The sequence below is a fragment of the Opisthocomus hoazin genome, chromosome 1, assembly GCF_030867145.1.
Source record: "Opisthocomus hoazin isolate bOpiHoa1 chromosome 1, bOpiHoa1.hap1, whole genome shotgun sequence".
In the NCBI taxonomy this organism is placed as follows: Eukaryota; Metazoa; Chordata; class Aves; order Opisthocomiformes; family Opisthocomidae; genus Opisthocomus; species Opisthocomus hoazin.
Window position 1 is genome coordinate 149,422,398 of NC_134414.1, and position 26,150 is coordinate 149,448,547.

General features: G+C 46.8%; 1 protein-coding gene across 7 annotated transcripts; it reads left to right on the forward strand.

The window, feature by feature from the left end:
* The first annotated feature begins 10,713 nt into the window (after positions 1-10,713).
* LOC104332462 (C->U-editing enzyme APOBEC-1-like) lies at positions 10,714-25,883 on the forward strand. 7 transcript variants are annotated; one of them, XM_075441474.1, is made up of 5 exons: positions 10,714-10,831; positions 14,299-14,699; positions 15,243-15,358; positions 25,063-25,142; positions 25,641-25,883. In XM_075441474.1, exons 1-4 carry the CDS (start codon positions 10,809-10,811, stop codon positions 25,096-25,098), a joined length of 576 nt encoding a protein of 191 aa, XP_075297589.1. In that variant the 5' UTR covers positions 10,714-10,808; the 3' UTR covers positions 25,099-25,142; positions 25,641-25,883. The 7 variants fall into 7 exon arrangements, with proteins under 7 accessions (XP_075297589.1, XP_075297597.1, XP_075297582.1 ...); XM_075441482.1 differs by having other exon boundaries at positions 25,676-25,883; XM_075441492.1 differs by lacking the exons at positions 25,063-25,142; positions 25,641-25,883 and adding exons at positions 11,263-11,454; positions 16,330-20,801 and having other exon boundaries at positions 10,756-10,831.
* The last annotated feature ends 267 nt before the right edge of the window (positions 25,884-26,150 follow it).

Below are 26,150 nucleotides of genomic sequence, written 5' to 3' on the forward strand. Positions count from 1 at the left end.
AAATCTGCCACATGTGGTTCTTTGTCTCTCTCTCATTCTCTCCGCAGGGACAGAGCTACGTGGTGTGGAGGATTTCGCTTCGGGTTAGCTGGCTCCGTCTGGGGCTTGTCCATAACGCGCTGGCGGCTGTTGGCATTTGAGGCGTGCGTTGGAGAAGTGCACCTTCTGCTTGGAAAGCGAAGCCGTGAGGTCGGGGCATGTCGTAGCACAGCCTTACTACGACCCCAGAGACAACTCTGCCTCCTGCTTAGACTAGATTTTCACAGGGTTAGAGAGCTTCCTGGTACCAGTAAAGTGCAACTGCTGACACCAGTAGATGCCAGCCCTTGACTTCAGAGCCTTAAAGGAATCTCTGTATGCTGGTCTGAGGGCACTAGGCACATGGAGCAGACCGTGAGCTGGGCAGTTTGGTAAGCAGGGGACAGCCTTAGTTAGAAAACATGGGTCAGATAGATACAAAGAAACCCAGGTCAACAGGGGTGAGGGAAGCACTCCCCAGGCCTGTCCTTGTGCTGTAGTCAATCCACTTGGGAGGCTGCCGACACTGCTAACTGATGCTGGGGGGGGAGGAGAGTTTCTCTTTGTTTGTCAGCAGAATGATAACTGCCCAGCTGGTCTGATCCAGTATTTTAAGAAGTGGTGCACTTAGGATACAGTAAATGCCCAGGCTAACTGAGGGATCTCCACCATCCCACTGTGCTGAGTCCATCACAAACCCGTGTTCATCAGCAGACTTGGCTTCAGGCAGATTTCCATACCATGGAAAGACCTGACCTTACCACAGTGACCGCTGTTCTAGGGTACATCTCCAAGCCAGCACTTTACTCTGTGGCTTGGTTATGCAAAATGATGAAGTTTGGACAATTTGAAGTTAAGAAGTTGCAAAACCCAGCTGAGATGTTGGTTAGATACTCTGGCAGCAGCCTGGAGTCCAAACTGCAAGCAAATACAATGCCATAACGTTGGGTAGTTCTGTGGCAAAATGATCCATCCATGGCCTGGCTTGGCATGACCGAAATTATCAGGTTAGGGAAAGGACTGAATATGATACAACATCATCTTCTCAATATAGCCGACAAAAGAAAATTACGGTCCTAATGAATCACTTCCCACGAACAAGTCACTGCCCACCTCCCCACCCTACACTCAGCAGTGCACGTCGCCGTAGGTAACTGCTATTCCTATTATTTTTTTGTTTTCCCCACACGCCAGGAAACTGAGGCACGGGGCTTTGCGGTGGCCCGGCGGTCGTGCCAGGCCTGGAGCCAGCATCAGCAGATTCACGTGTTTCTGACACCTTGCGTTCTTGGGCTGAGAACAGGTGAAGATCTGACCTGAGGACCACACGCCGGCGATGCCTCCTGCCCAGACCGCGGTTTGGTTTTCGGGAAGGAGCACGCAGGCTGTGACGCTGCCGCTTGCTGTGCCCCGGCCATAGGCACGGCGCAGAGCGGAGCAGGAGGCTGTTCGGGCTCGTTGCGTGCCCGTTGCGGCAGCTTCTCCCGCAGACCTTTGCTGGGTGCCGGGATGGATGACCCTGCCAGAACGGCGGTGCGGGAGCTGGCTGCTCCCCACCTCGAAACAGAGCCACAGGGACCCGTGGCACTCCCCTCACCTGCTCCTGCCTTGTGTTGCTGCCGAGGACGAGGAGCACCCTGCCCTTACCTGGGCTGGGGGACTGGGCGCTCGAACCCCTCCAAATCTCTGAGGGAACACCATTTCAGGCCCAGAGGGAGTCAATTCACGTCCATCCAAACAACTGCATCGCAACCCCAGTAAGCAGCTCTCCAGGAGTTCCTGCTTGACACAATGAGCTCCATCTCACACCTGAGAAGAAGCCGTGACCCTGTTCGCAGACCAGCCCGGCGGCTTGGAGCCCACCCAGGCTCGGTGACCGTGGCCCTGATGTGGAGGAGAGACGGTCCCGGGACACAGGGATGGGGAGGGATGGAGAAGGTCCCCGAGGCCAGCGTTTTGCAGACAGGTCTCTTCTGGGAAGCCGGAGCATCCTCCGACCCGGGACGGCAGGTTTCTGGGACAGGTCGCGGAGAGGCTGAACGCGGGGTCCCGGGGTTGGGGGGGTCCCCTCGGCTCTCCTCTGCTGCACCCGCAGACGGCCACCGAGGGGCAGCAGGCAGCCGCGCCGGCAGCGACAGCGACAGTGACAGCGGCGGGGGGGCTCCCGCACCCGGCCCTGGCCCCCTTCTCCTGCCCCTGTCCCTCTTCTCCTGCCCCTGCCCCTGTTCCTGTCGCTGTCATACAGTCATAGAATCATAGGTTGGAAAAGACCTCTCAGATCATCAAGTCCAACCATCAACCCAACCCCACCACGCCTGCTTAACCGTGTCCTGAAGTGCCACATCTACCCGCTTTTTGAACACCTCCAGGGATGGGGACTCCACCACTTCCCTGGGCAGCCTGTTCCAATGCCTGACCACTCTGTCAGTAAAGAAATTTTTCCTAATATCCAGCCTAAACCTCCCCTGATGCAACTTGAGGCCATTGCCTCTTGTCCTATCACTAGTTACTTGGAAGAAGAGACCAACCCCTGCCTCACTACAACCTCCTGTCAGGTAGTTGTAGAGAACAACAAGGTCCCCCCTCAGCCTCCTCTTCTCCAAACTAAACAGCCCCAGCTCCCTCAGCCGCTCCTCACAGGACTTGTTCTCTAGACCCTTCACCAGCCTCGTTGCCCTTCTCTGGACACGCTCCAGCACCTCAATGTCCTTCTGGTAGTGAGGGGCCCAACACTGAACACAGCACTCGAGGTGCAGCCTCACCAGTGCCGAGTACAGGGGCACAATCACCTCCCTACTCCTGCTGGCCGCACCATTCCTGATACAAGCCAGGATGCTGTTGGCTTGCTAGGCCACCTGGGCACACTGCTGGCTCATGTTCAGTTGGCTGTCGACCAACACCCCAAGATCTTTTTCCGCCGGGCAGCTTTCCAGCCACTCCTCCCCAAGCCTGTAGCATTGCATGGGGTCGTTGTGACCAAGGTGCAGGACTTGGCACTTAGCCTTGTTGAACCTCATACAGTTGGCCTTGGCCCATCGATCCTGTCTGTCCAGATCCCTCTGCAGAGCCTTCTTACCCTCAAGCAGACCGACACTCCCACCCAACTTGGTGTCCCCCTTCTCCTGCCCCTGTCCTCCTTTTCCTTTCTTCCCATCTCTCAGTGACAGCCTCCAGGAGCTCTCAAGCTGGCAGCTTGATGAAGGAAAACTACTGCCTGCCTCAGCAACTGAGGATCTCCTCTTGGTCACTGGCTTGCTACACACACTGCAGCAAGGCACCACGGACCCACACCTCCATAAAGGCTGCTCCATACATAGGGTGAGACAGGCTTGAACTGCAAAGGTTTTTTAAAGACTTGGTCCTCTCTTCCCACACACAAACAACCCTTTCCAGGCCTCAAAGCAAGAGCTGAGCTTCAGCTGAGGGACAGGACAAATGGGGAAACATCGTTCAGATGAAGAAGTCCTGCTCCTCGGAACGGGGAATGCTGTGTGTTTTCTCTCATAGCATTGTCCACTGCTATCACATGAGTAAAATCTTGGGGAATTTAGTGGCATGAGCTTTCTTCCTTTATTCTCCTCGTTTTGCCTGTTCATTCAGAAGAGGATTGGCTCCTGAAGGCTATTCCTGAGAGGACAATTTCAGATGCCACCACAAGACATCCAGAGAGTGTTGTGAACCTGAGCAAGATATGCAGTGATATCAGCCATGACAGCACACAAATCCAGGAAATTCTATTCACTCATTTTGCAGCCAAAATAAAAGCTTGAAAACGTAGCTTTTCCCCTTGCACAACGATTCTTGTGCCTTTCTGCTATTCTCAGGTTTGTTTTCTCTTCTGCAGGCTCACAGCACTCACCTGCTGTGGTGGAAATGATTTCTGTTGGTGGCAGCAAGTCCCAGACACAACCTCTATAAACTGGTATTTGCATTAGCACTGACTTACCTGGCTGCAAGCTGGGCCTAGCTTAATTGGTGCAAAATGCACATCTTTGCTTGTTTGCACAGAGGGAAGGACTAGCATCCTTCCTAGGATGACATGCCAGACTGTAACTGTCTTTTTGAAAAGGAAGGAGTGAGCATGCCACTGGAAATCTTGCAGAGGTGTTGACTTAGCTGTTCTGTTCTCAGTGGCAGTTGAGACTCACTGCTCTTTATTTGTATTTCTTTCAGCATGACACAGCTCCTGGCTTTGCTGCAGGCCATTGAAATTCTCTGTGGGTGCTGTTTTTGCTACCTGTGCTGCAGAGAAGTGACTCATGCACTAGAGTTTCCACTAGACAGATTCCTGTACAATAAAGGCCGTAACTGGGGGAAATTTCCTGTACAAATAAGCCCTTCAGCTAAAATGGGCTCTGAAGATCCTAATCCGTACGGTGTAAACCATGAGGGTACGTGGCCTGAGCTCCTGGAGGGCTCATTTTCCTGGGAATCAAGCAGGCTGTGTGAAATGAGGCTGAACTTCCCTTGCTTTAGGATGATGGTGTTGCTAACGGACTTCCCGGCAGGGCTGGGATGTATGCCAGAAGCCAGGCTGACAAAGATTAAAGGCTTCATCTGAGCTAGGAGAAGGATTTCCTTTCCATCCACCACCTGCCATGCTCTTCTGGTCTGGTCTGTCTTCTCTGTGCATGGGATGAGTGAGCCTCGTAGCATGGGGTACCCAGCATTTTCCTCCCCTTGCACAGAGAGGATGAAAGTGTGGCGTTCCAGGGGAGTCTCCCGTGCCTGGCTCATCTCTGATCTCCCCTCAGGTTTTTCTGGTTATTCTGGTTCTGTCTCTTACTTGTCTTTATTTCTCTCATGCGTTTTTTCCTGTTGATTTTGTTCTCCAGATGACCTGCCATTTTAAATTCTCATCTCCCCGTAGTTTTTCCTTCATGAGTCTGTATCTCCTTGCTCTGTTTCCTTGCTTCTGTGTGACGTGCAGCAGTCTCTGGCCAGTAATCAAACCAAACTTCATTTGAAGGCAAACATGGTAGAATTGATTTTGATGCACTCATTGCTTGCACCAGTATGACTGCAACAGTAGCTGCCACCAGCTACAAGGATGCAGGTGTCATACCAGTGTAGACCAGACCTTCACTTTGCCCCTCTCCACTCTGTTTTCTTTTTATTAATGCTTTTTTTTTTTTTTTTCATGGAGAGGGAGAACTTTCTTGTTCTGTTTTATGATCCTCCTTCATTATTGTCCATTGATATTGTGGTGATAGTTAGGAGACCTCAGCGTGCGTGGTATTGGCACCACTGAGGGCACTGTCAAGGACATCAATGCTGAGAACTTTCCACCAACCTTGCTGTTCTGACAACTTCTCTGGTGTGGTGGCAATCTTGTGAAGCATACCGGGGGATGGGATCAATGTGGCAGCTTCATCTTCTTTTCCAACTCTGCCTCCTGAATCACAGTCACATTCTATCAGGCTTATTGCATCCTCACAGCAGCCAAAGTAACAATAGTTTTTTAATCTCCAGTTTCCAGCTGTTTCAGTGTTTGCATGAGTACAGATACTCTTTACCTGTGTCAAAATAGGTTGTGTCTTAGAAGAAAGCCCTATCCACCTGCCCAGTGTGCTGCCACACAGCCTCACAGGTACTCCTTTCCTGCCTAATGGTAAGGATGACAGGATCCAGGACTGGAGGAGGTAAGAACATCCATTAACACCGCCAAGACAAAGGTTCTGTGGCTGTAGCATAGAGCAGTTTGGGAGTTCATGGCCATTCACTGTTGAGGGCAGGAGGACTTTCCTACACTGTCATGCTGACATGAATATCCATACTATTTCCAGTGTGCCATGGACACTAAGCAGCTCAGCAGTCCCTTTGGCTTTGACAATGCTCACCCCTTATTTAAAACTCAGAGACTCACCTCAGGGAACTGTGCCCTGCTGCCCCAGTAGCAGCAACAGACAGTCGGGGTGGGGGAGAAGAAAAGGTAGGAGCTGTACTTGCTACAGCAGCAGAGTCCAATAGTGCCTTTAAGAAAAGCCTCAGCCTTCTGAAGATGAAGCTGTCAAAACACAAATCCCACCCGTGTGTGCTTAGTCCTAGCTTTTGCTCTCCTCTGTTAAGTACAGTCTGTTTCTGCAGCCCTTGAAGTTGGTTCCTATCTTGAAGACACAGCGGTGTGTGCAGGAACGAGAACTGAGCTGGATAGGATTGCTTGGCTTTCACAGGGAAAGGTTGCTTGGACAGCACCGAAAGGTTTCTGTGCAAAGTTTTGGTTTTCTTTTTTTTTTTTTTTTTCTTTCTTTGAGAAGGGTTCTCCAGGCTGAAAAGAGGGAGATTAATTGGGTAGCCACTCCTGGGTGAGACTCAGGCTTACACCTCTCTTTAAACCTGGCTCTGTGGCATCCCAGCTGCATGCCACAGGCTACCAGCTGTTTCAGAGGGCAACACAGTGTGCTGGTGAGAAACCAGTGAGACCGGGAGGGAAGGGGAGGAGGGGCCCTGTTTGTGCTGTGAGTCAGAATAAAAACATCTCCTCAGGGTGATGCTTTTCAGGAAACAGAATTGCTGATTTCTGGCTAGCTGTCTTCAAGGTTGGCTGAAGTCAGCCAGGAAAGTTATTTCTGGAAAAATGGAGTTTCCCAAGTTTGTGACGCCTTGTTTCATGTCACACGGCGGCTTTCCTTTTTGGTTTGCTAGCGTGCCTGGTTATTTCTGGCCAAAATCCATCTGTTCCTTTGCAGAGCTGCTCTCCAAACTCTTTTACTATTGTCACCGAAAATCCGGGAATAAACCTCGTCACACCAATGTAGTGTTAAAAGGCAGGCATTCTTTATTGCGACGTCGGATGCACGGGGGATAATTCCGCCGAACGTGCATACCCCATACCCTTTCCGTGCAGTTTATATAGATCAAAATATACATATTCATCTGATTACATAAGCCCTTTCTTTCATAGTCAAATCAGTCCATTTTCATACACTCCTCCCACCCGCACTTGCACAGTGCCTCCTAGTGGTGGTCGTCGGGGGTCCTAAGATGAAGGCTTATCCTCTTCATCACAGTTTCTGCGCAAACTCAGTCCTCTTCTGGCTCTTGTCCCTGCGGCACGGGTCGTCTTGACCAGTTCTAGGCACCTGCTGGTTTTAATTAAAACTAACTTCTTTGGGGGGAGGTGTATGAATTTTTGCTTCAATTAATTCACACAATAGATAGGTACCACAAATACACCTGCAACCATTTGGTAACGCTATTTCTATTAAAAATCCCCCTTCACCATTATTGTTTAACATTAATGATTACCTAGGGACTAAACCCTCTATTCCCAGACCTAATGTCCAGATGGTCAGGGCTGTACAAGGGACATAGCAGCATTGTTCGTGCTTTATGATTAACTAATCCCATCACCTTGGTTACACTATCTCTTGCAGAACTGATTGGGTGAAGATTACACATTTTAAAAAAATCTAGGGAGGACATCGTTCATCCTGTCCTTCCCAATAACAGAACTGCAAGGGTGGCAACTGGCAGCAGAACAGCGGTGACAAACAGCTAGGGACAGTCCTGCTGCAGCCCTGTGAACAATTTGTGCTGCAGTAAGTGGAGCTCTCCTGCTTTAAACCATCTGCAAAGATATGATGCAAGTCCAATGAAACAACTTTGACTGTTGTTGTGGGTTTTGGACTTCAGTCCATTTCACATCTCACCCTGCTCCTTCTCCTTTAGGCATTACTACAAAATCCCGGTATAGACACAGTCTGTTGCTTGAAGCCATGATAAAGCTGTCCTGGCTCGTGTTGTATCTTTCTAAGGCTAAAGAGCGAGGACAACCTGAGGCCAGAAAGAAAAAAATGTTGTCTTCATTCCCTGTCTCACAGTAGATATCAGCTGAACTGGGATTTTTTCCCTTGCCACGGGTTTTTGGCCCTACCACCCCCTGCATAGACACCATGCCCTTAAAGAACCTCTTAATCCCCACCTCTCCTTTCACTCATCTACTGTCTACTGCTGCAGCTTGAATTTTCCTTTTGGAGATACACAGGTTCGAGAGGAGATGGACACAGGGCTGACTTGGGGCCAGAGACCACTGCCTATCTACGTTGCCTCTGTGATGCTCGTGTATTTGTGTCTGAAGAGAAGCCTCAGCTCTGCCGGCGTATTCCTCGTACTGCTGTGCCACGGATGCGTGGGCAGCTGCCTGCTGCCTCTGGGGTGGCACCAAGCTGGGTACTGCTGAGGGGTGGGCTGGCTTCTGTTACCACCAAAGGTCTCCAAGGAACTCCTCTGGAAATGGAAGGGCCTTGCAAATGAACCGCTAGACCTGCACAGAGATGTGTTGTATCCCAGCCAGGCTTCCTTCGCCTCTGTGTGACTCGTGTTCCCTCTTTATGGGAAGAGTTTCCTTGTCCGGCTAATTGAGGTGGAGTAACCAAAGGGCAGTGCTGCTGTTTAGGCAGTCTCTTGGCAGTGAGGTTGGGAAGCGTCTGGATGGCACACGGGTGATGCAGAAAAGAAAGAGATCTCCTGTAAAGAGGGAGGGAAATCCTGTGTGCTATTGCACTGCTCAGACAGACTTTTCTCACTCCCTTTCTCCTTCTTCAAACACCAGCTTTCAAAACAGGAGTTATTTCTTTGTCTGTCCCCATTGTCGCCCGATTCAAACTCTTTGAAAATCATTAGGGCAGCACGTGCCTTATAAAACCAGCAAACAAACTTAATAACAGGGATCAGAAATTTTTCTGGGGTATTTATTTGCCTCGTGTTTTTTGAGGTCTGAACTATCCCTCCTGCTCTTTGTCCCAAGGGCCTGGACAAATATATAATGTCAGATGAGTGGCTGTGACACAGGTCAGAGGCTGGAGGGTCTGAGCTGTAAGGAAAGACTGCAGCACCTGACAGCAAAGGTCAGCCACATCCGAGAGACCACAGAGAGATGTGCTGGGGAGTGCTGTAATTTTGTGACACACTGGTTTTGGTGACAATTATTTCCTATAAAGCTCCTGCCTTGTACTAAGTCTCCTGCGCTATTCAACTCTGGGAGGCGATAAAGGCTCCTTGACAAGAGCACAAACAGACGTGGGGGACAGTTTTTGGAGGACCAATATCTAGTATGTGCATAGGAATCTTTCCCTGATGCTCTGCAAGCTTTTAAAAAAGGAAAATGAATCACAAAAATGCAGTTATGTTACGGTTTCTATTTCATTGAGTAATGAAGATAAATATAAAGAGCAGCATACTGAATGAGATAGATTGAACTAAAACATTATGACTCACATGTCCCATGACTGAGCTGTCAGAACAACATGTTTTGTATTCCCAGTTGAGTTACCTACCTGCTGCTGATCTCACATCATGTTTTTCATTGTGATGCCCAGTCTTTCACTGAAATGACAAATATGGCCAGAGCGTTCAAAAGGCAAAATGACTGTGGACACAGCAATCAAAGTCATTATCTTTCTTTTCTTCACTGAATGTCTACCAATCTAGTTACCTAACCTGCTTCCTCTATAACCTTGTCAGACCCCTGTAATTAATAATACTTATTAATTACCCAGCAGACCCCTGACCATCAACGCCAGACCCAGGCAGTGCTGTTGGTCACTGGTGGGTGCCACAGATTTGTTCTAGCCCAGGTGTGGGCCCACTGCCACATCCTGACAGGGCTCTGCCGTCTCCCCCCAGCCGTGATTTTGTGCCACCGCATGCCCTGCCCGTGTGAAGCTGGTGTTCCAGGTGGTACCGAGCATGGCTCGTGCTGCGCACTGCAAGGATGAGCTCCTGTTGCAAAGAGCAGAAGTTTGGGCAGCTTCCCAAGAAGGGACTGGCTGTTTCTGAGGGCAACCACCATCCCATGACATGGCCTTGAGTAAAGACATCCCACTCTGCAGTGGGAGGGCATCTCAGCAGTGCAGCATGTCATTTTTATCCAGTCCTAGGACACTGCAGCAGCAGGAGGGGGCAGTTGAAGACCTGGTGTTTGGAAACAGGGAGCCCTCAACATCCAGCCTCCTGTTGCCAGCTCACTCAGAGCAGGTTAACCTGTGGCTTGACAACATGATGTGAAGCTGTCACAGCACAGCAAAAGCTGTGGGGAATCCTGATCAGCGTGCCGTGTTGCTGTTGCAGTACACAGGAGGTGATCGCCAGCTCCTTGAACGCCATGGCTTCTGCAAGGCTCCCAAGACGCGGTCCCCTCTCTTCCTCCAGAGGGGGAATGCTCGACCTCCTGGGTTTGGCAGGGAAGGTGAGTAAGCTTTGCTGATACCTTGTGGGCGAAGTCTCTCATCAGAGGCATTTGTGAGCACTTTTTCCTGACAAAGCTCTGACAGCATGGAAAGGTCTCGTGACACATGAGGCTGAAGCACCACGCTTTCTGCTGAGCCGAGCTCCGGGTGCTTCGGAGAAAAGGCCTCTGCGCCACAAAGAACAGCTGCGCCGCTGGGAGGAGTTTCCTGCGCAGAAGAATAAATCTCATTTTTCTGCCAACAAAGCGTTATCATCCCTTTCAAACTTTCAAGCAGGCTTCAAAGAGATTGTCCAATTATCAAGCTTTTAACTGGAAGCGTGTATCAGCCCTCCCTCCCCAGCCAAGGGGTGAGGACTGAGCGCTGCCAAGGGCAGGCTCGTCAAGGCGTGCCATTGTGTGGCAGCAACAGAGGTCAAACCATGTTTTGATTTTTTTTTCCCCTTTCCTCTTGCATCACTCCACGCCAGCAGAACCCGGGGGTGTGCTCCGTCGTCGGCTGCGTGCAGAGCAGCGCCCGTCTGCAGGAACTGAAACAGAAAGGAGGACAGCACCAAAGGACCAGAGCGGTGCTGGACGGCTCGCGGGGAGAGGAGAAGCCATGTACAGGAAAAAGCTGAGAGGGTAAAAAAAAAATTGCTAACCCAAAAAAAAAAAGCCCCCCCCGGCTTCAGCTCTGTGTTGTCGTTGCTCCAACCAAGGGGACCCCTCGCTTTGCAGCCCCAGGGGTGTGCTTCCCGTCTGCGCAAAGTCTCTGCCTTGCTTGGGGAAGGGCGAGGGCGATGCTGGAGCCAGCGTTCCCGAGTGGGAGTCCCCATCCCCGGCGTGACGGCGGCGGGCGAGGGGCTGCGCTGGAGTCTGAGCCTGTCGGGGAAGTTCCCACCAGCATAAAACTGCCATGGGAGCCATAAAACGGCGAGGAACGAAAAGGCGCCGATAAAAGCGAGTGGAAGGTGGGGGTGGGTTGGGGAAGGGCTGGGGCAGGAGCTGGCTCACCCCAACGCTGGGCAGCAAGAGAATCCAAAAGTGCCTCTTCCCTGCTGGACTGTTCGCAGGGCTTGAAACAGCTCTTGTGCCGCAAAAGGAACAGGAAGTCTCCGACCAGACATGTTCTGTCCACAGAGGGGGGAAAGAAAGTTGAACTGCAAAGTTTAGTGAAGAAGTGCATCGGCTGTGCAAAGTGCCAGCAATGGAGGAAAACCACGGGTTAAAGCAGTTTTGACACATCTACACTTGTATGTTTTTAGGTATTATCATTACTACTGTTATAATCTTGCCATGACTAGAATTTTAAATAGTTAATAACAAAAAGAGTTAGAGGAAGTAAGGAAAAATATTAAATATCTATAATGGTGCAGTTTATTACACAAAGTTTTAATAAGATGGATATTAGTTTTAGGAGCTTTTTTTGTAAAATTTTATAAACAAACTCATTGCATTCCTGTTCAAGTTATGGACGATGGGACAATAGAAAAGGCATAAGTAACATATTTTAAAATATATTTGCAATCAGTCGACACGTTTTGAAGGTTCAGTGCACACTTGCATAACAGCTGCATATTAATGGAAAAGAAAATCAAGCCTAGGAGACAGTTATGGTGGCTGTCACCCCTCTGCCATTTTCTTCTGTAACTCATCTAAACATTTTTGGGTGTAATTCACCTTTCAAATACTCAGTCTTTACAGTTGGTGTATTTCTTTCCAGCTTTTAAATTCTGAAAGGGTTACAAGTTCACCTTCATGAGATTGGTGAACCAAATCTAGAAAGAAAACTAAAAAAATTTTAGGACTTTTTTTTTGATTTACTAACACTTAATTTTGTCTCATATTTGTATCAAGGATCCAGCTATTAAGTGCTTGACTTTTTTTGAGTTAGGGTCCATGTGGTATGTGTGTACTGTATATAACAATGCAGAACTTATTTTAAGTATTTTCTTATCTGATTTGGTGAGAAAAGGGAATAGGTGCTGGGATTCTGTGTATATTCGATAGTGTGGGAATGTGTTATGATGTTTTTAAAATTTCTTCTCTGTCCTTCTGTTAGACCTGTTTAAATTTACATTAATCCATTATTTTAAAATAGCAGGTTATATCTGTAGCAGATATTTGTAAGAATGCAGACTTTTGTTTTTACTGCATTAAGTTGACTACACAATAAATTTCACTTGGCTTTACACACCTTTAAGGGGGCTATATCTTGACGATTAGTGTATTGCAAGATTGTTCTAAAGAAATGGCTTTGTGACCCTTAAAATATGCACCCACTTCCGTAGCTTATCAAAAGTGCAGTGTTTTATGGTCAAGACACAGGCAAAAGGGTGCTTAAGACTAGTTTAAGTACGACATGGAAATTTTAACTTGTCTGCATGTTATAATCAGATGGCAACAACTACAGATACTTTTGAACAAATCAGATCTCTGTAATCTATTGTAACACTGCTTTCCAAAACCTTAAAGATACATTCTGTAAGAATTAGATGAACTGATATGGCTTGAGTATTGGGAGTTCAATGGATTTTCTATAGTGAACTTCAACCACTGTCACGATATTCCCTGTATACATACATACACATACACATATTACACATATTAAGTACATATTGTATATTTATTTTTTATATATATATGTTCCCTAATCATCAAGTTTTAAAGAAATTTAGGCTAATAGGCATTAACTTCCAAACAACGTAATAGAAATAGAAAAAATAAATCTCTTATAGCACCTCAAATGAGAAAACAAAAAATGAAGCCTTTGCTTCACTTCTGTCTCTGTCTATTATTTGTGTTGTTTTTTTTTAACAACATAATAAAGGAATTAAGTATAATTTTAAAAAGTTATTCCTGTACCAGAAATAAACAGTTGGTGACGTTTACACTTGCTACATTTACATAAATTCAGTACAAAGTCTGATACAGAAATCTGCATGCATAGGTTCTGTGGTTTATGTACACGGAGTTTACATGGAGACAACAAGCAGAGATACACGCTGTGGTTTATAAACTGGTTTATGTATGTAAATATTTTAATGTGGAGGAGGCTGGGATGAGGAAGGAGACAGGGTAAGAAGGCAAAGCCTTCTCACTGACTCAGATAAATGAGATGATTTTTTATACAGGTGATGAGTCCTGCAGCTAGAGAATATGTGACAGTTGCAATATTTCAGCTGTCCTTAGTTCAGATAGTGGGTTTTTTTGTTATTGGTTAGAGCTATAAAACAATCTACAGGCTTATTGCTTTTCTGTTAAGAGTCTGTTCAGTTGTCTACTAGATTTATTCTGAATTACTCTATTGTGGAAAAAATATATATCTGAAGTGCATTTGCATATAAATCTCTATATAAAGCAATTATACAAAGGCTACAGAGTGCTAAAGGTGATTTCATATATTATTTGTATATCGTGGATAATTACTAATATAAGGATACATTCACGACCAACACTGGCAGTCTTTGTATAGCTGCTCATTTGACAATATTTAGAGGTCTGTTCTGAACTGAGTAGATCCGGATCTAAGAGGTGGACTATCTGTCAGAAAATGTCATTCTTGGGAGCTGCATCTTTTTCTATAGAGCACTTCTTTTTCCTTCTCTCAGTAGGATTGTGCTGACTGTGCTAATCTTTATGAAAATACATACAGCAAGAGAATCCAATACGGAAAAATACTCAGCTTCATAATTTATCATTGGTTTTATTTTCTTTCTTTCTTTCTTTTACTTTTTTAGTTTTTACAAAATTTGCAATGGCTCCCTACATCGAAAAGGGCTATGTAGGAGCCCTGGAAAAATGTCTGACATATAAAAAGATATAGAAAGCTTTTAGAATACTCATGCTGATGAGGAAGGGGACAGCCATAGGGACAGGTGAGGAGGTGAAAGTTCTGCGTGCAGTCGCAGACAAAGGGAGGATTAGATTGTTCAGAGTTTGGTTCCTTTACCCTGCTGTGGTGCCTACTTCTCCATTTTCCTTGCATTGCTCTCTCAAGTTTTGCCCCTCTCCTCTCGTTTCCTCCACCCTCCCCCTTTTTTGTGTACTAGACAACTACTGAAAACAAAGTTGTAACCAGTGATTTCTTAAATTCTGTTCTGTTTCAGCATGTATATATCTAAGCAGGCATTAAAGCAGAATTTTGATCCCCGTGAGGCTCCACGTGATACATACCTACTATGCAAACTGCAGTGGGGTGAGACTGGCGAGCGTTGGATACACTGGGTCAGAAAAGATCAATGCCATGCTGAAGTCTACTTCCTGGAGAAGGTCTTTCAGACAAGAAGATCCAATAAATATATCAACTGTTACATCACCTGGTACTTGTCCTGGAGCCCCTGTGCAAACTGCTGCCGTAAAATACTGAATTTCTTAAAGAAGCACTCATATGTGAACATAGACATACGTGTAGCACGGCTTTATTACATACAAGTTGAAAGAAACCTCCAAGGTCTGAAGAAACTTGAGAGCTTGGCGAATGTAACCATTGGTGTCATGAAAATTAAAGGTAAGGTTTCCCGTGCTTTGTGGGACTGGGAAGGGGTGAACTGGTGAACTCTATGCGTGGGTGAATCTGGTATGGGCTTGCTTCTGTGCCTAGTGTCCTGCTCAGCTTCTTTGGGGGCACATCCATCACCATTCAGTGACTGAATGTCACATTCAAAACCAGATGTTCAAACATTGCAGGGGAAGGGACACAGGACTCTTACCAAACAGACCTGTATGAAAATTCTCCCTAGTTTAAAGACACCATCTTTCTGCACTCCTGAGGGGATGGGAGATAGGGTGCTTCTCCCTTGTCCTAGGGGACTAAATGCAGCTGCTGGGATAAGGCTGGCTGAAGGACCCCTCCTCTGATAAAAGGCGGGGAAAAAAAATGCCCAGGGAGAATGGCATTGGTTCCAAATGCACAGCATCCATCAGCTGGCCTGTCCACAGCCAAGCTGTTTCTGTGGCATGGACACAAGGAAGAGATTGAAAAGTCTTGTTCCCTGAGCTTGTCTGGTATCTGAATAAACTCAGGTTAGTCATCTTGCTTCCATTTCTCCAGACTATACTGACTGTTGGAAAATCTTTATCCAAGGAGACGCTGATGATGATTCCTGGACTGTGGGCTTTCAAGCAGCGATAAATGAGATTCGTTCAAAGTTCAAGGCCATTTTTGAGGTTAGTAGACTCTGAGGGATAGGGGGAACCACGTCAAATTATTTGCAGCCTGGGGACACTGACCTGTAAAGAGTAGAAAAGAAGCTGTTCTTATCTAGTTGGAGTTTGGAGTGCTGCAGCATGCTTTCGGAAAAAGTGATATGGTAAAATCATAGGAACTATCCTGTCCCATTGGGAGAGAAGCACTGTGGATTTTCTTCCAGCATATTACAAAGCAAAGGCTAAAAGTGCAGCTTTTCTCCTTCAGGCTCCGGAATGGGAAATCGCTTGACTATCAGCTGAAATGCTAGTCTCATCCCAGAAACCCTCCAGCAGATTCCTTTCTAATTTGGATCTGAGCATGGGTTTCTGTTCACCAAATGATGCTACTCAGCTGCTTTCTGTCAGGACCTGCAGTGGTCTGACACCATCTCCCAGTCACTGGGCCCCTACATTCTTCACTAACATCCCTTCCAGATTTGATTCAGCAACCTCCCTGACTGGTCTAAAGGATACAGTTTCTACGAGATGAGAAAAGCTGTTCAAAAGAGAAAGTCTGCCCCTTGGGAAAATCCAACCTTTGTTTTTTGATTTGTGCCAGACCTCCTGAAAGGCAGGAGAGAGAACAAAGAGTGTGTTCACCAATGGTGCTGAATGTTTATGCTCCTGGAGACAAGGCAACCTGCTTGAATGAATAGGTCCACATCCTTGGCCTGGAAGGACTGCGTACAAAAAAAAATCTAGCAAAACTAATATAAGTTCTGCAGCATTTTTATTTCAATGTATTAGAGTTTTCTGACAAATGCTATTTTTAGTGAAACAGAGTGAAAGAAATCTATGGCTAGGTAAGTCACTGAACACCTGGGAAATCCATTTTATATGGCATCTGTGGAAAAGAAGAATTCTGGGCTGCCAAATCCATTTCAAATCACACCAAGTCCAAAATTCAATTGTTAAAGGATCTAAATGTTATATTTTTATTTCCATTTCAGGGTCTTCCATTCCTAGAATCACAGAATCATAGAATACCTTGAGTTGGAAGGGACCCTTAAGGATCATCGAGTCCAACTCACCGCTCCTGGCAGGACTACCTAAAACTAAACCATATGACTAAAAGCATCGTCCAGCTGCTCCTTAAACTGTGACAGGCTTAATGCCGAGGCCACTTCCCTGGGGAGCCTCTTCCAGTGACTGATCACCGTCTCAGTGAAGAACCTTTTCCTAATGTCCATGCTGGACTCGCCCTGAGTCACCAGTGAGAGGAGGTCAGCACTAAGATTACTCTGTCCCAGGTGGAGAATCCGGTGCTTGCTCTTGTTATATTTCATGTCATTGGCGATTGCCCAGCTCTTGAGTCTATCCAGATCTGTCTGTAAGACCTCTCTGCCCTCGAGGGAGTGCACAGCTCCTCCTAGTTTAGTATCGCCAGCAAACTTACTTAATGTACATTCAATTCCTGCTTCTAAATCATTTATAAAAACATTAAAGAGCACTGGCCCTAAAACTGAGCTGTGGGGAACCCCACTGGTGACCGGTTGCCAGCCTGATGTAACTCCATTTACTTTGAGCCCAACCTGTCAGCCAACTGCTCACCCAACGTACTGTGGACTTGTCTAGCTGTGTGATGGACATTTTATCCAGAAGGATACTGGGAGAAACAGTATCAAACGCTTTGATAAAATCCCAAACCACCACATCTACTTGCTTTCCTTGGTCAAAAGATGGGTGACCTTGTTGCAAAAGAAATTAAGTTGGTTAAGCAGGGCTTTCCCCTTTTGAGCCTGTGCTGGCTACAACCAATGACTGCGTTGTCTCTCAAGTGTTTTTCAGTAACCCTCAGAATAAACTTCTCTATAATTTTACCAGGCACTGAAGTGAGACCGACAGGCCTGTAATTACCAGGGTCTTCCTTCTTACCCTTCTTGGAAACTGGGACAACATTTGCCAGCTTCCAGGCAACTGTTACCTCTCCAGACTCCCAAGACCACTGAAAAATAATGGGGAGTGGTCCCGCAGTAACATTGGCCAGCTCTTTCAGCACCCTGTGATGAATCCCATTGGGCCCCATAGATTTATGTGCCTCCAGCTGGAGCAGCAAGTCTCGAACAAGTTCATGGTTGGCTGGCAGTTTATCATCCCCCAGTTATGGTCTTCCAACAAAGGGCTCCGAGAGTCTCAGGACCCATAATCTGTGTTAATGACAGAGGCGAAGAAGGTATTAAACATCTCTGCTTTGTCTACACCCCTATTTGTGAGGTGACCAACCTCATCAGGTAATGGACCAATGCTATCTCTGATCCTCTGCTAAGAGATTTCACCCACAGAAGATGGCCAGCTGCCTTACTGCTTGTGTGTAGAAGATAACAAACATAAAATGTTGCTAACATTCCCCAGTTTCTGGGAGTCTTGAGTATGCTGGACAGTGCTAAATATCCCAAAAATAAACTTCTGGATGTGGAAATGGAGGCAGGTAGCAGCCAGAATGGGGAACAGTGTCCAAAGCCCAATACTCTGCTAACATTGTTCTTCCTCTGATGTGGCCCAGTGGTGCACAGGCTGATGGGAAAAGGGCAGTTAAAGAGGACTGCCAAGTTAGCACCTGAACAGTTGATTAATTCAATGTAACTTACTTCAACTGAGGCATTTCGATGAAAACAGACTATTTCTTTGACTCTTGAAAAAATTAATCTCTGGCAAGAGAACATCAGGGTGCCAAAAGGAACATCTCTGGAGATTTGCTGTCCTCTCGTCCAACCTTATCTCCTACCTCATTCTGCAAGAGGAACAAAAGTGGACCTAAAAGCACAGAAAATGCCCCGTCAGGGCAGAGAGCATAGTCCAGACACTTATCTAGTAGTGGCAGGAGGAGATGCTTTTTAGGGAGAGCAGGCAAGGCTAGCCACTGTCTGTGGTTCATTATGATCCAGTCACACTTCCTCAATACCAACAGTGACAGTGGCTGGGAACCCTGCATCTTCCCCTTAGTGTCTGTTTCTGGACTTGTTACCATGAATTTCTCAGATCAGTTTTGCCCCTGTCCTGCCATCTGTGTCCACAGTTTACTGGGGCAGGAGATTCCAAAATTTCACAGCTTGCCATGTAAATAAGTACTTGTCTCTGTTTTAAACTGACCAACTAATCACAGTAAGTGCCAGTTCTTGCTATACTTATGTCTCATCATTAATCACTGAAACACTTGTCTGTGTTTGAAAGACTGTGCTAGCCTAGAGAATTTTCCACTGGCTCAGTGGGAGCTATAAGTGTCAGCAGCACTTGATCTTAAAAGAGCAACTTAGAAAATCCACAGATGCTCCATTCAACAGAAGCAAATCCTCCCTCCACCAAGTGGTGTGGCTGTGGAATGCTAATTTCTGTATCCATGGTCATTGCATTTTGGCAACTCCACTCAGCTGGCTAAAAGGAGTAAGAAAGTATTTTTATCCATAAGGCCGTCCTGGAACTGCACCACTAGATGTATCCCCTGGAAACTCCTTGAAAAGCAAGGCACATGAGGCTGCACGAAGAACTGTAAGAATGCAGCTGTATCCCTTGCAGTAGTCAAGCCGGATTGCTTGCTCCTCTGTCTGGTTGTTTGCTGCTCTGTACTGCGCAGAGGCACGAGCCCTGCTGTCCATACTGAGTGCCTGGGAGTAGAACCTCTCTCCATCCCCTATTCCTGATGTTAGATTACTTTTGCAAGACTAGGATAAATATTCATTGACTTATACTCGCTTTAGTCATTAAACTCTAAAGCTATGTTTGGGCTTGATTCTTCTCTCATTTGTATTGCTAATCTTTTAATGTAGTCAATAGAATTACTCAGAGTTTTGGACCAGTCTAGCCTAAAGAGAATCTGGCTTATGGAAATGAAGAGATGACAACCTGTAACTCACAAAATGGCAGCACTCATCAATTAAGCAACTTTGGTAGATGTATCCTCTTCTTTAGATATGGGTCTTTACATTTTACAAATCCAGGAGCTGATGCTTTCAAGCTGGTCTTAGAGAGGCGGAGCAAATTGATCACACAAGATATTATGGGGGGAAGAAAAACACAGACAATGTGAAACCGCTAAGCTCAATTTATGAAGTGGACCAAGTATTCCACCTTAGTCTCTGCTGCTGAATGTTTTTGCAGGTAGTTGTTGGCACAGGCTGCCAATCAAATGACTTCACAGTATACCTTCCCAGCAGCTTTGAAGATAGTTCTGTTGCTTGTTGATCCACTATCCATGCCAAGGCTCATTATGCTTAGTTCTTGCTTACATTGTCGTGTTGGCCATGGCTTACCACGGTCAGCCCCTGTTTGCATTGTACCCAGCTCTTGGCCAAAGCAAGGCTGTGACATGCCTATGTCACAGGCAAGCAAGAACCTCAAATTATTTTCACAATAAAAACTGAAGGGAATTACTGTGGTCTGTGACTCTGAGGACCCTGAGGCTGTTAAAAAAACTCAGTTGCCTCGACCACCCTCACTTGGGGCTTCTGCTTACACACTGCCCGTAGATGGTCCAAGAGCTCTGTTTTAGCTCAGGTCTGCACCATTAGTCTCTGCCTGAGCTACGGCATAGATGTGCTTGTCTCCGTTTTTCACACCCATGCCTATGTCCATGCCCATGGCCAGCCATGGATCCTGTTGATCTGTTTCCTGACCTGTGAACTGATTTTCTGGGTTGGTCTCAGACCTGTCTCATCTCTATGGACCAGTCCAGTGATCACTGTGTCTGTATGTGACCTTGGTTGCCCTCGCAGGACCTGATGATTGACTTCCCAGCTTGACCTAGGCCCTGCCTTGTCAGCATGAACCTGCCTGAAAATCTGGAATCTTGGTTGACGCTGTTGTCCAAAAATCGGATTCTTTTACCCGGTGTGCAATAAGCCAATTCTCACACACTCAGGGGAGATATTGTTTTATTCAGGCTGGGCACTCGGTGGACTTTCCACGAATCAAGCATACCCAATGCCAGCTTTTCATTACATTTATACATTAAATTCATGCATATTCTATCTATCTAATACATATTCATTTTAATCTACGTAACTTGTGCAACTACGTGGTGTCATTCTTCTTGGCTCCTTTTCAGACCCTTCTGCACATGTCTCCCTACTTTTCAGGGGTCTCTGGTGATCCTTGGTGGTCTTCCTGGATGAAGTACCCTAACTCCTTATATCCATATATGGTCACACATCACCTAAGGATGACTTAAGGCTACTTTCTTTTGCCAACTTTCTTTTGTTCCTTCAAGAAGGAGAATTTGTCTTTGATTAAATGGATAGTGTAGATGGCCAAGATATTCTGTCTCTAAGCTTAGGATGAATGTTAACATGATTCTGGTCATGCACTACTTGATCAAAGGGACGCTTTGAAACACAAACCATACCCCTTCTTTCCAAGAGAAGAACATGTTCTAGTACAATGCTGGCTACTAGCCCTGGGCCTGCCCTGCTTTCCTTTTCTGGGTGGACTGGGCCAGGCTCCATCCTTGCTGTCTGCTTTATCTTGCTTGACTTGACTTCTGATCCCTCAGGGAGTAGCTGTCCCTCACTGTGCCCTGGCAGTGTCTGGCAAGAGCTGCTGTGACTTGGTCACAGAAAACAAGTGGCTCTGTACTCTTGGTCAGTTGTCTAGATTCTGCTTATCTACAATACTATGATGAAATTTTTATTTCAAGCCATTCTTTTTGAGCCACATTTGCCTAGCAAATCAGCCATGGTCAAACAGTGTGCAAGAAGAGACTTCCCATCCAGCTCAGTTTTCCCTGGACTGTGTATGAGGGACATCAAGGAAATGAAATACAAAATGCTGTATCTAATGTAATAGTAAAAATAAACATACCAAATGATACCTGATAGGCTAAATATCAATGATGCAGCTGAGCAATATTTCTCAACAGTAACTTAGAAATCAGAAGCTGTCTCACTTGAACTGGCAAAGACAAAAGCCAAGTCATGAAACAGGAGAATACTCTTGCTGCTGCCAGAGCTGGCTGGAGCATTGCCATTAACCATGTGGCACACACATACAAGGCTGGGAAAAATGATCTGGGAGCTGAGGGGTCATGTTCTGTACTTGGATGTCTTGTAGTTCTCATGTACAGAGAAACAGAAGGGATCGAATCCAGTCCCACGTGGTACTTCTGTGGTCACTGCTACATGGAGCCTGTGCAGATGCTGCTCATTTAACGCCTCTGCTGAGTCACTGCTTTCTTCAGATGGAGTTTAGTTCCTTGTGGAAGAGGAGTATGACCACACGCTCAAAGCAGGAGCCCTTTGTGTCCTGATTGAGGGCGATTAGGGACAGCATGGGGGGCAAGCCCTGCCCCAGCCTGTTACAGAGGGGTTGGAAGGGGCCTCCCAAGCATGGCCCCACTCAGGGGTGTCCACGCAGACACTCATTTTCATAAACAGGCAAGCTATATTTAGAAGGTCTCGTCTCTTATGCACTGTGGCCTTTCTGTTCCTTGCTTGAGGCGTGTGACATTTTTGTCTCCTATGGACTAAAATTTGTGCTTCAAGTCAGTCACTTAGAGGTTATGGGTGATATGTAGGGCAAGGCTTCATAAAGCACCCCATTCTGGCTACCTGGTCTGTTCACATCTTCTCCACCTCCAGCCCAAGCCCATGTCCTGCCACACAACGTGATGACTGCTCTCCTCACAGTCTATTTCTTGACTGGACAAAGGTGCTGCTAGCTGTTGTCCCTCTCCCTGCAGCATTCCTGCTGAGGCTCAGATCTATCAGGCACTGAAGGGCTTGGAGCCCCATCGCTGTTTTGGCCTGGACTTTTCCTTCAGCAGATCAGCATGGCTGATTTTCCTTCAGCATGGCTCCTACGCCGGTGTGCTCTGTATGTGCCACCCCACCTGTACATCCGGATGGGTGCCTGGTGTCATCCCAGAGCTCTGAAGAGACCCAGGGAGCAACCAGAGCTTTATCTCCCCAAAATGGCTTCGGGAGCCTGGCTCAGCTCTGTGTCCTGATCTGCAGCCCCAGAGATCTGATGCAGAGCCACAGTGCTTTGCACTGGCATTGTCTTGTTTGCACTGCAACCATTGCTATCATGGGTCTGGTTAAACCAAGGGCAGTTTTTCCAGCAACTGAAGTCTCTGTTCAGCCTTGAACCTTAGCCATGGTGGTGGGAGGCAGACTATCTCAGCTGAAGTGTCTCTGATGAAGGTGGATTGTGGACTGGACAGTAGGCCGTGGCAAAGGAGGTGTAGATGGAGATGTTCCGTATCCTGCAGCCCTGCCTGTGTTACAAGACAAGCAGTAACTGGGTTAGCCTCCAAATCTGCCATCTGTGTTAACTGTAGTAGCAAGATCTGGCAGGGCTTCCCTTTCAGCATCATGCATGACTTCTCTAAGATACGACAGGAAAATTGTGACAGGGCAGATTGCTGAGACATGGTATCATAATTCCCTCTGCTTCCAACTACCATCTGGATTATCGGTCTACCCCATAGTTAGGTATTTCCATAGCAGCATCCTGATCAGCAAATGCCTAATCTGTAGCACCAGGGCCAAGACTATCTGGGTAGTTGGAGATGATTTTCAGGCCACCTTTGCAGCAGGATCTGATGAGCATTTACGGTTGACCCCATTGGGTGTATTCATCTGAGCAAACCATGGCAGCTCAGCTGGACTTTTTTCTACAAATTCTGGCCTTCAGCTCTCACAGTTCCCTGCTATATCTTTATTTCCATCTCATTTGTTTTCCACTTCTGCCATCTGCTGCTCACAAACACTGCTTAGCCCCATATCCATCTTTCAATTCCTCACCTCTCTTAAGGTCTACTCAGATGCAATGAACACAATCCATAACCACCCCTGCGGCAGGTATGGCTCCTCCTTGTACTGCTGACTGGCCTAAGCAACACAGCTTCAACCTGGGCAAAGGTAGCTGGGACCCACCGCTTCAGCTGCATTGCCTAAATCTTTTCCATTGAAGGGTTGTCTCACAGCTGTACCAGGTGTCCCCTGGACCTGCACCACATGCCATGACTGTTGAAGTTCAAAGCTATCAAGACTACTGATAGATGGTCCCCTGAAGATTGTCCTGCTTCTGCTATAAAGCACTTACTGCTGCTTAAACACACAGGTTCCTATCTTGCAGTCCAACTCCATGCCAGTGACAGGAGAAGGAGTGTTAGCTGCGATGAAGAGACATACATAGTAACGTCAGGCCTGAATCATGAAGATCCTGGCAGAGCAGCCCCATATCTCTGAAGTCTTCTGAAGACTTCTTGCAAGACCTCTTTAGCATCTTACCTGTGGATACCCAAATAGGGTGGATTTCTAGCCTAGCTGTGGACGTGAGATGGTGAATTGAGTTAACCCTGGCATGCAGCTAAGCACCACACAGCTGCTTGCTCTCGCTTTTCCCCAGCTCACGCGATGGGGAGGAGAATCAGAGGGGCAAAAGCAAGAAAACACATGCATCAAGATAAAGTCAGTTTAATCAGTGAAGGGGAGAAAAAGAAAAGACACCCCAAATGAGGCAGAGGCAATCACTCACCACCATCAGACTGATGACAGCCAGTCCCCAAGCAACAGCAACTTCAGAAAAAATCCCCCCAAGTTTAATTGTTGAGCATACCATTAGACGGCATGAAAGATCCCTGTGGTCAATTCGGGTCAGTTGTGCCAGCTGTGTTCCCTCCCAGCACCTTGCCCACCCCCAGCATACTCACTTGGGGGCAAAGTCAGAAACAGAGAAGGTTTTGAACTGTGCAAGTGCTGTTCAGCAATAGCCAAGATGTTGCTGTGTTACCAGCACTGCTCTTGTCACCAGATTAAACCACAGCACTATCCAGGCTATTATGAAGAAAATTAACTCCATCGTTGATGGCACCCGATGGTTGTGACACCTGGTTTTGGTGGATGTTTTCTGCTTCTGATGGAGGTTTTACCTCTCAGGGGAGCTACAGCTTACCCGTGATTTTTGGTGAGAGTTTAACCATATGGTCGCCGTTGAGCAATCCCTGAGTTCTTGGCAAAGGAAGGCTCAGCACTGAAAATTCCTAGAGCTGCTCTGAACACTCTCTTCAGTTTGACTGATATGAAAGGAACAGATGAATTATTGCTTCCTCTCAAGTGAAGTCCACCTGGTTTTGTTGTCCCCCTTGCTATTTAAAACCCTGCCAGCTGTGTGACGATGACTGTATGCCAGACTCAGGCTCTCAACAGGAGTATGGGCGCTCTGATGTCCACCAGGTTTGGGGTACTGATTGTTCTGCGAAGTCCTTTCACACAGCACATGCATTGAAACAAAGGGGTAGAAATGAGGAAAAATCAGAAAGAAAAATATATAGAACTTCTGTGGTGCAAAGTAGCGTGAGATGACTGTAGAAGGACTGCTTACACTAGAAAATCATAGTCCAAAATATAGAGATGTTCACTTGCAGCTTTCCTTTTTTTCACACTGACTTCTCATGAAATGTATTTGATCCACTTCTCTGATTTCTATAGCCTCACCAGTTAATGTGAAAGAATTACATTACAAGGATACTGGTTTTTTTTGTTTAGCTAAGAAAAATTAATACTGAAGTAAGGACACAGGTAAGTCCTTCCCACTAACCACCTGTTCTGCACCTTGCCTGGGTCAGGGCTCTGCCCACACGCCCTCGTGGCTGGCTGCCATTCCACTTCATTGTTCGGAGTCAGACTCGCAAAGCTCACCCAGCAGTATCAGGGCGTCACCAGTTATCTTCATGTCTTACCTTTCAGGTTCTGCATACAGAAACTGAACAAGCGTCTCAGTAAAGTACGATGCTGCTGCGTAACCTGCAGAGGAAGGGAAAGCAAAGGTACTGGGAGAGATAAAAAGGCCGTAGGTGGGTGTGCTTCATGGTCAGAGCTGTAAACTCATATGCTGCTAAGCGTGTGTATTTGTGTATCTACAAGCTTGTTTTTATATGCATTATTGTATTATTATGCATATGTATATATGTAAATATCTGTGTGAGTGTGTACTTATATATTCATACACACAGAGAGACATGTTTTAGCCCTTTTTAAAATTTGAAGTTCACAGAGTAAATCTCAAAAGGCTCTGTGTGTTTTTTCTTTCCATAAAAATGTAGACTTCTACTGAGGAAACTCCATTAAATCCAAACAAATATACAGTGGATTTTCCTTTTACTGTCAAAAGTGCCAGCAGCAGAACACTTCAACTAAGACAGAATTTACCATTACAAATCACGTCCAGGAGGTGGCTTGTAAGTGGAGATTGAGACCTCAGCCTCTGTGGCATGAGCCGCAGGCTTTTAGTCACATTTAAGTTTTGCTTTCTCCCTTGCTTCCAGACTTCTACGGGGTGATTCTCGCCTCTTTCCAACAGATCATTCAGCCAGAGAACAGAAATCTCAGGACCTGCAAAATGAAGAGTTAGAATGTACCCTCAGCAAGTTTGCTGATGACACCAAACTGGGAGGAGTGGTGGATACACCAGAAGGCTGTGCTGCCATTCAGCGTGACCTGGATAGGCTGGAAAGCTGGGCAGAGAGGAACCTGATGAGGTTCAACAAAGCCAAATGCAGGGTCCTGCACCTGGGGAGGAACAACCTCATGCACCAGTACAGGCTTGGGGTGGACCTGCTGGAGAGCAGCTCTGCGGAGAGGGACCTGGGCATCCTGGTGGACGACAGGTTAACCATGAGCCAGCAGCGTGCCCTGGCTGCCAAGAAGGCCAATGGCATCCTGGGGTGCATCAAGAAGAGTCTGGCCAGCAGGACGAGGGAGGTTCTCCTCCCCCTCTGCACTGCCCTAGTGAGGCCTCATCTAGAGTACTGTGTCCAATTCTGGGCTCCCCAGTT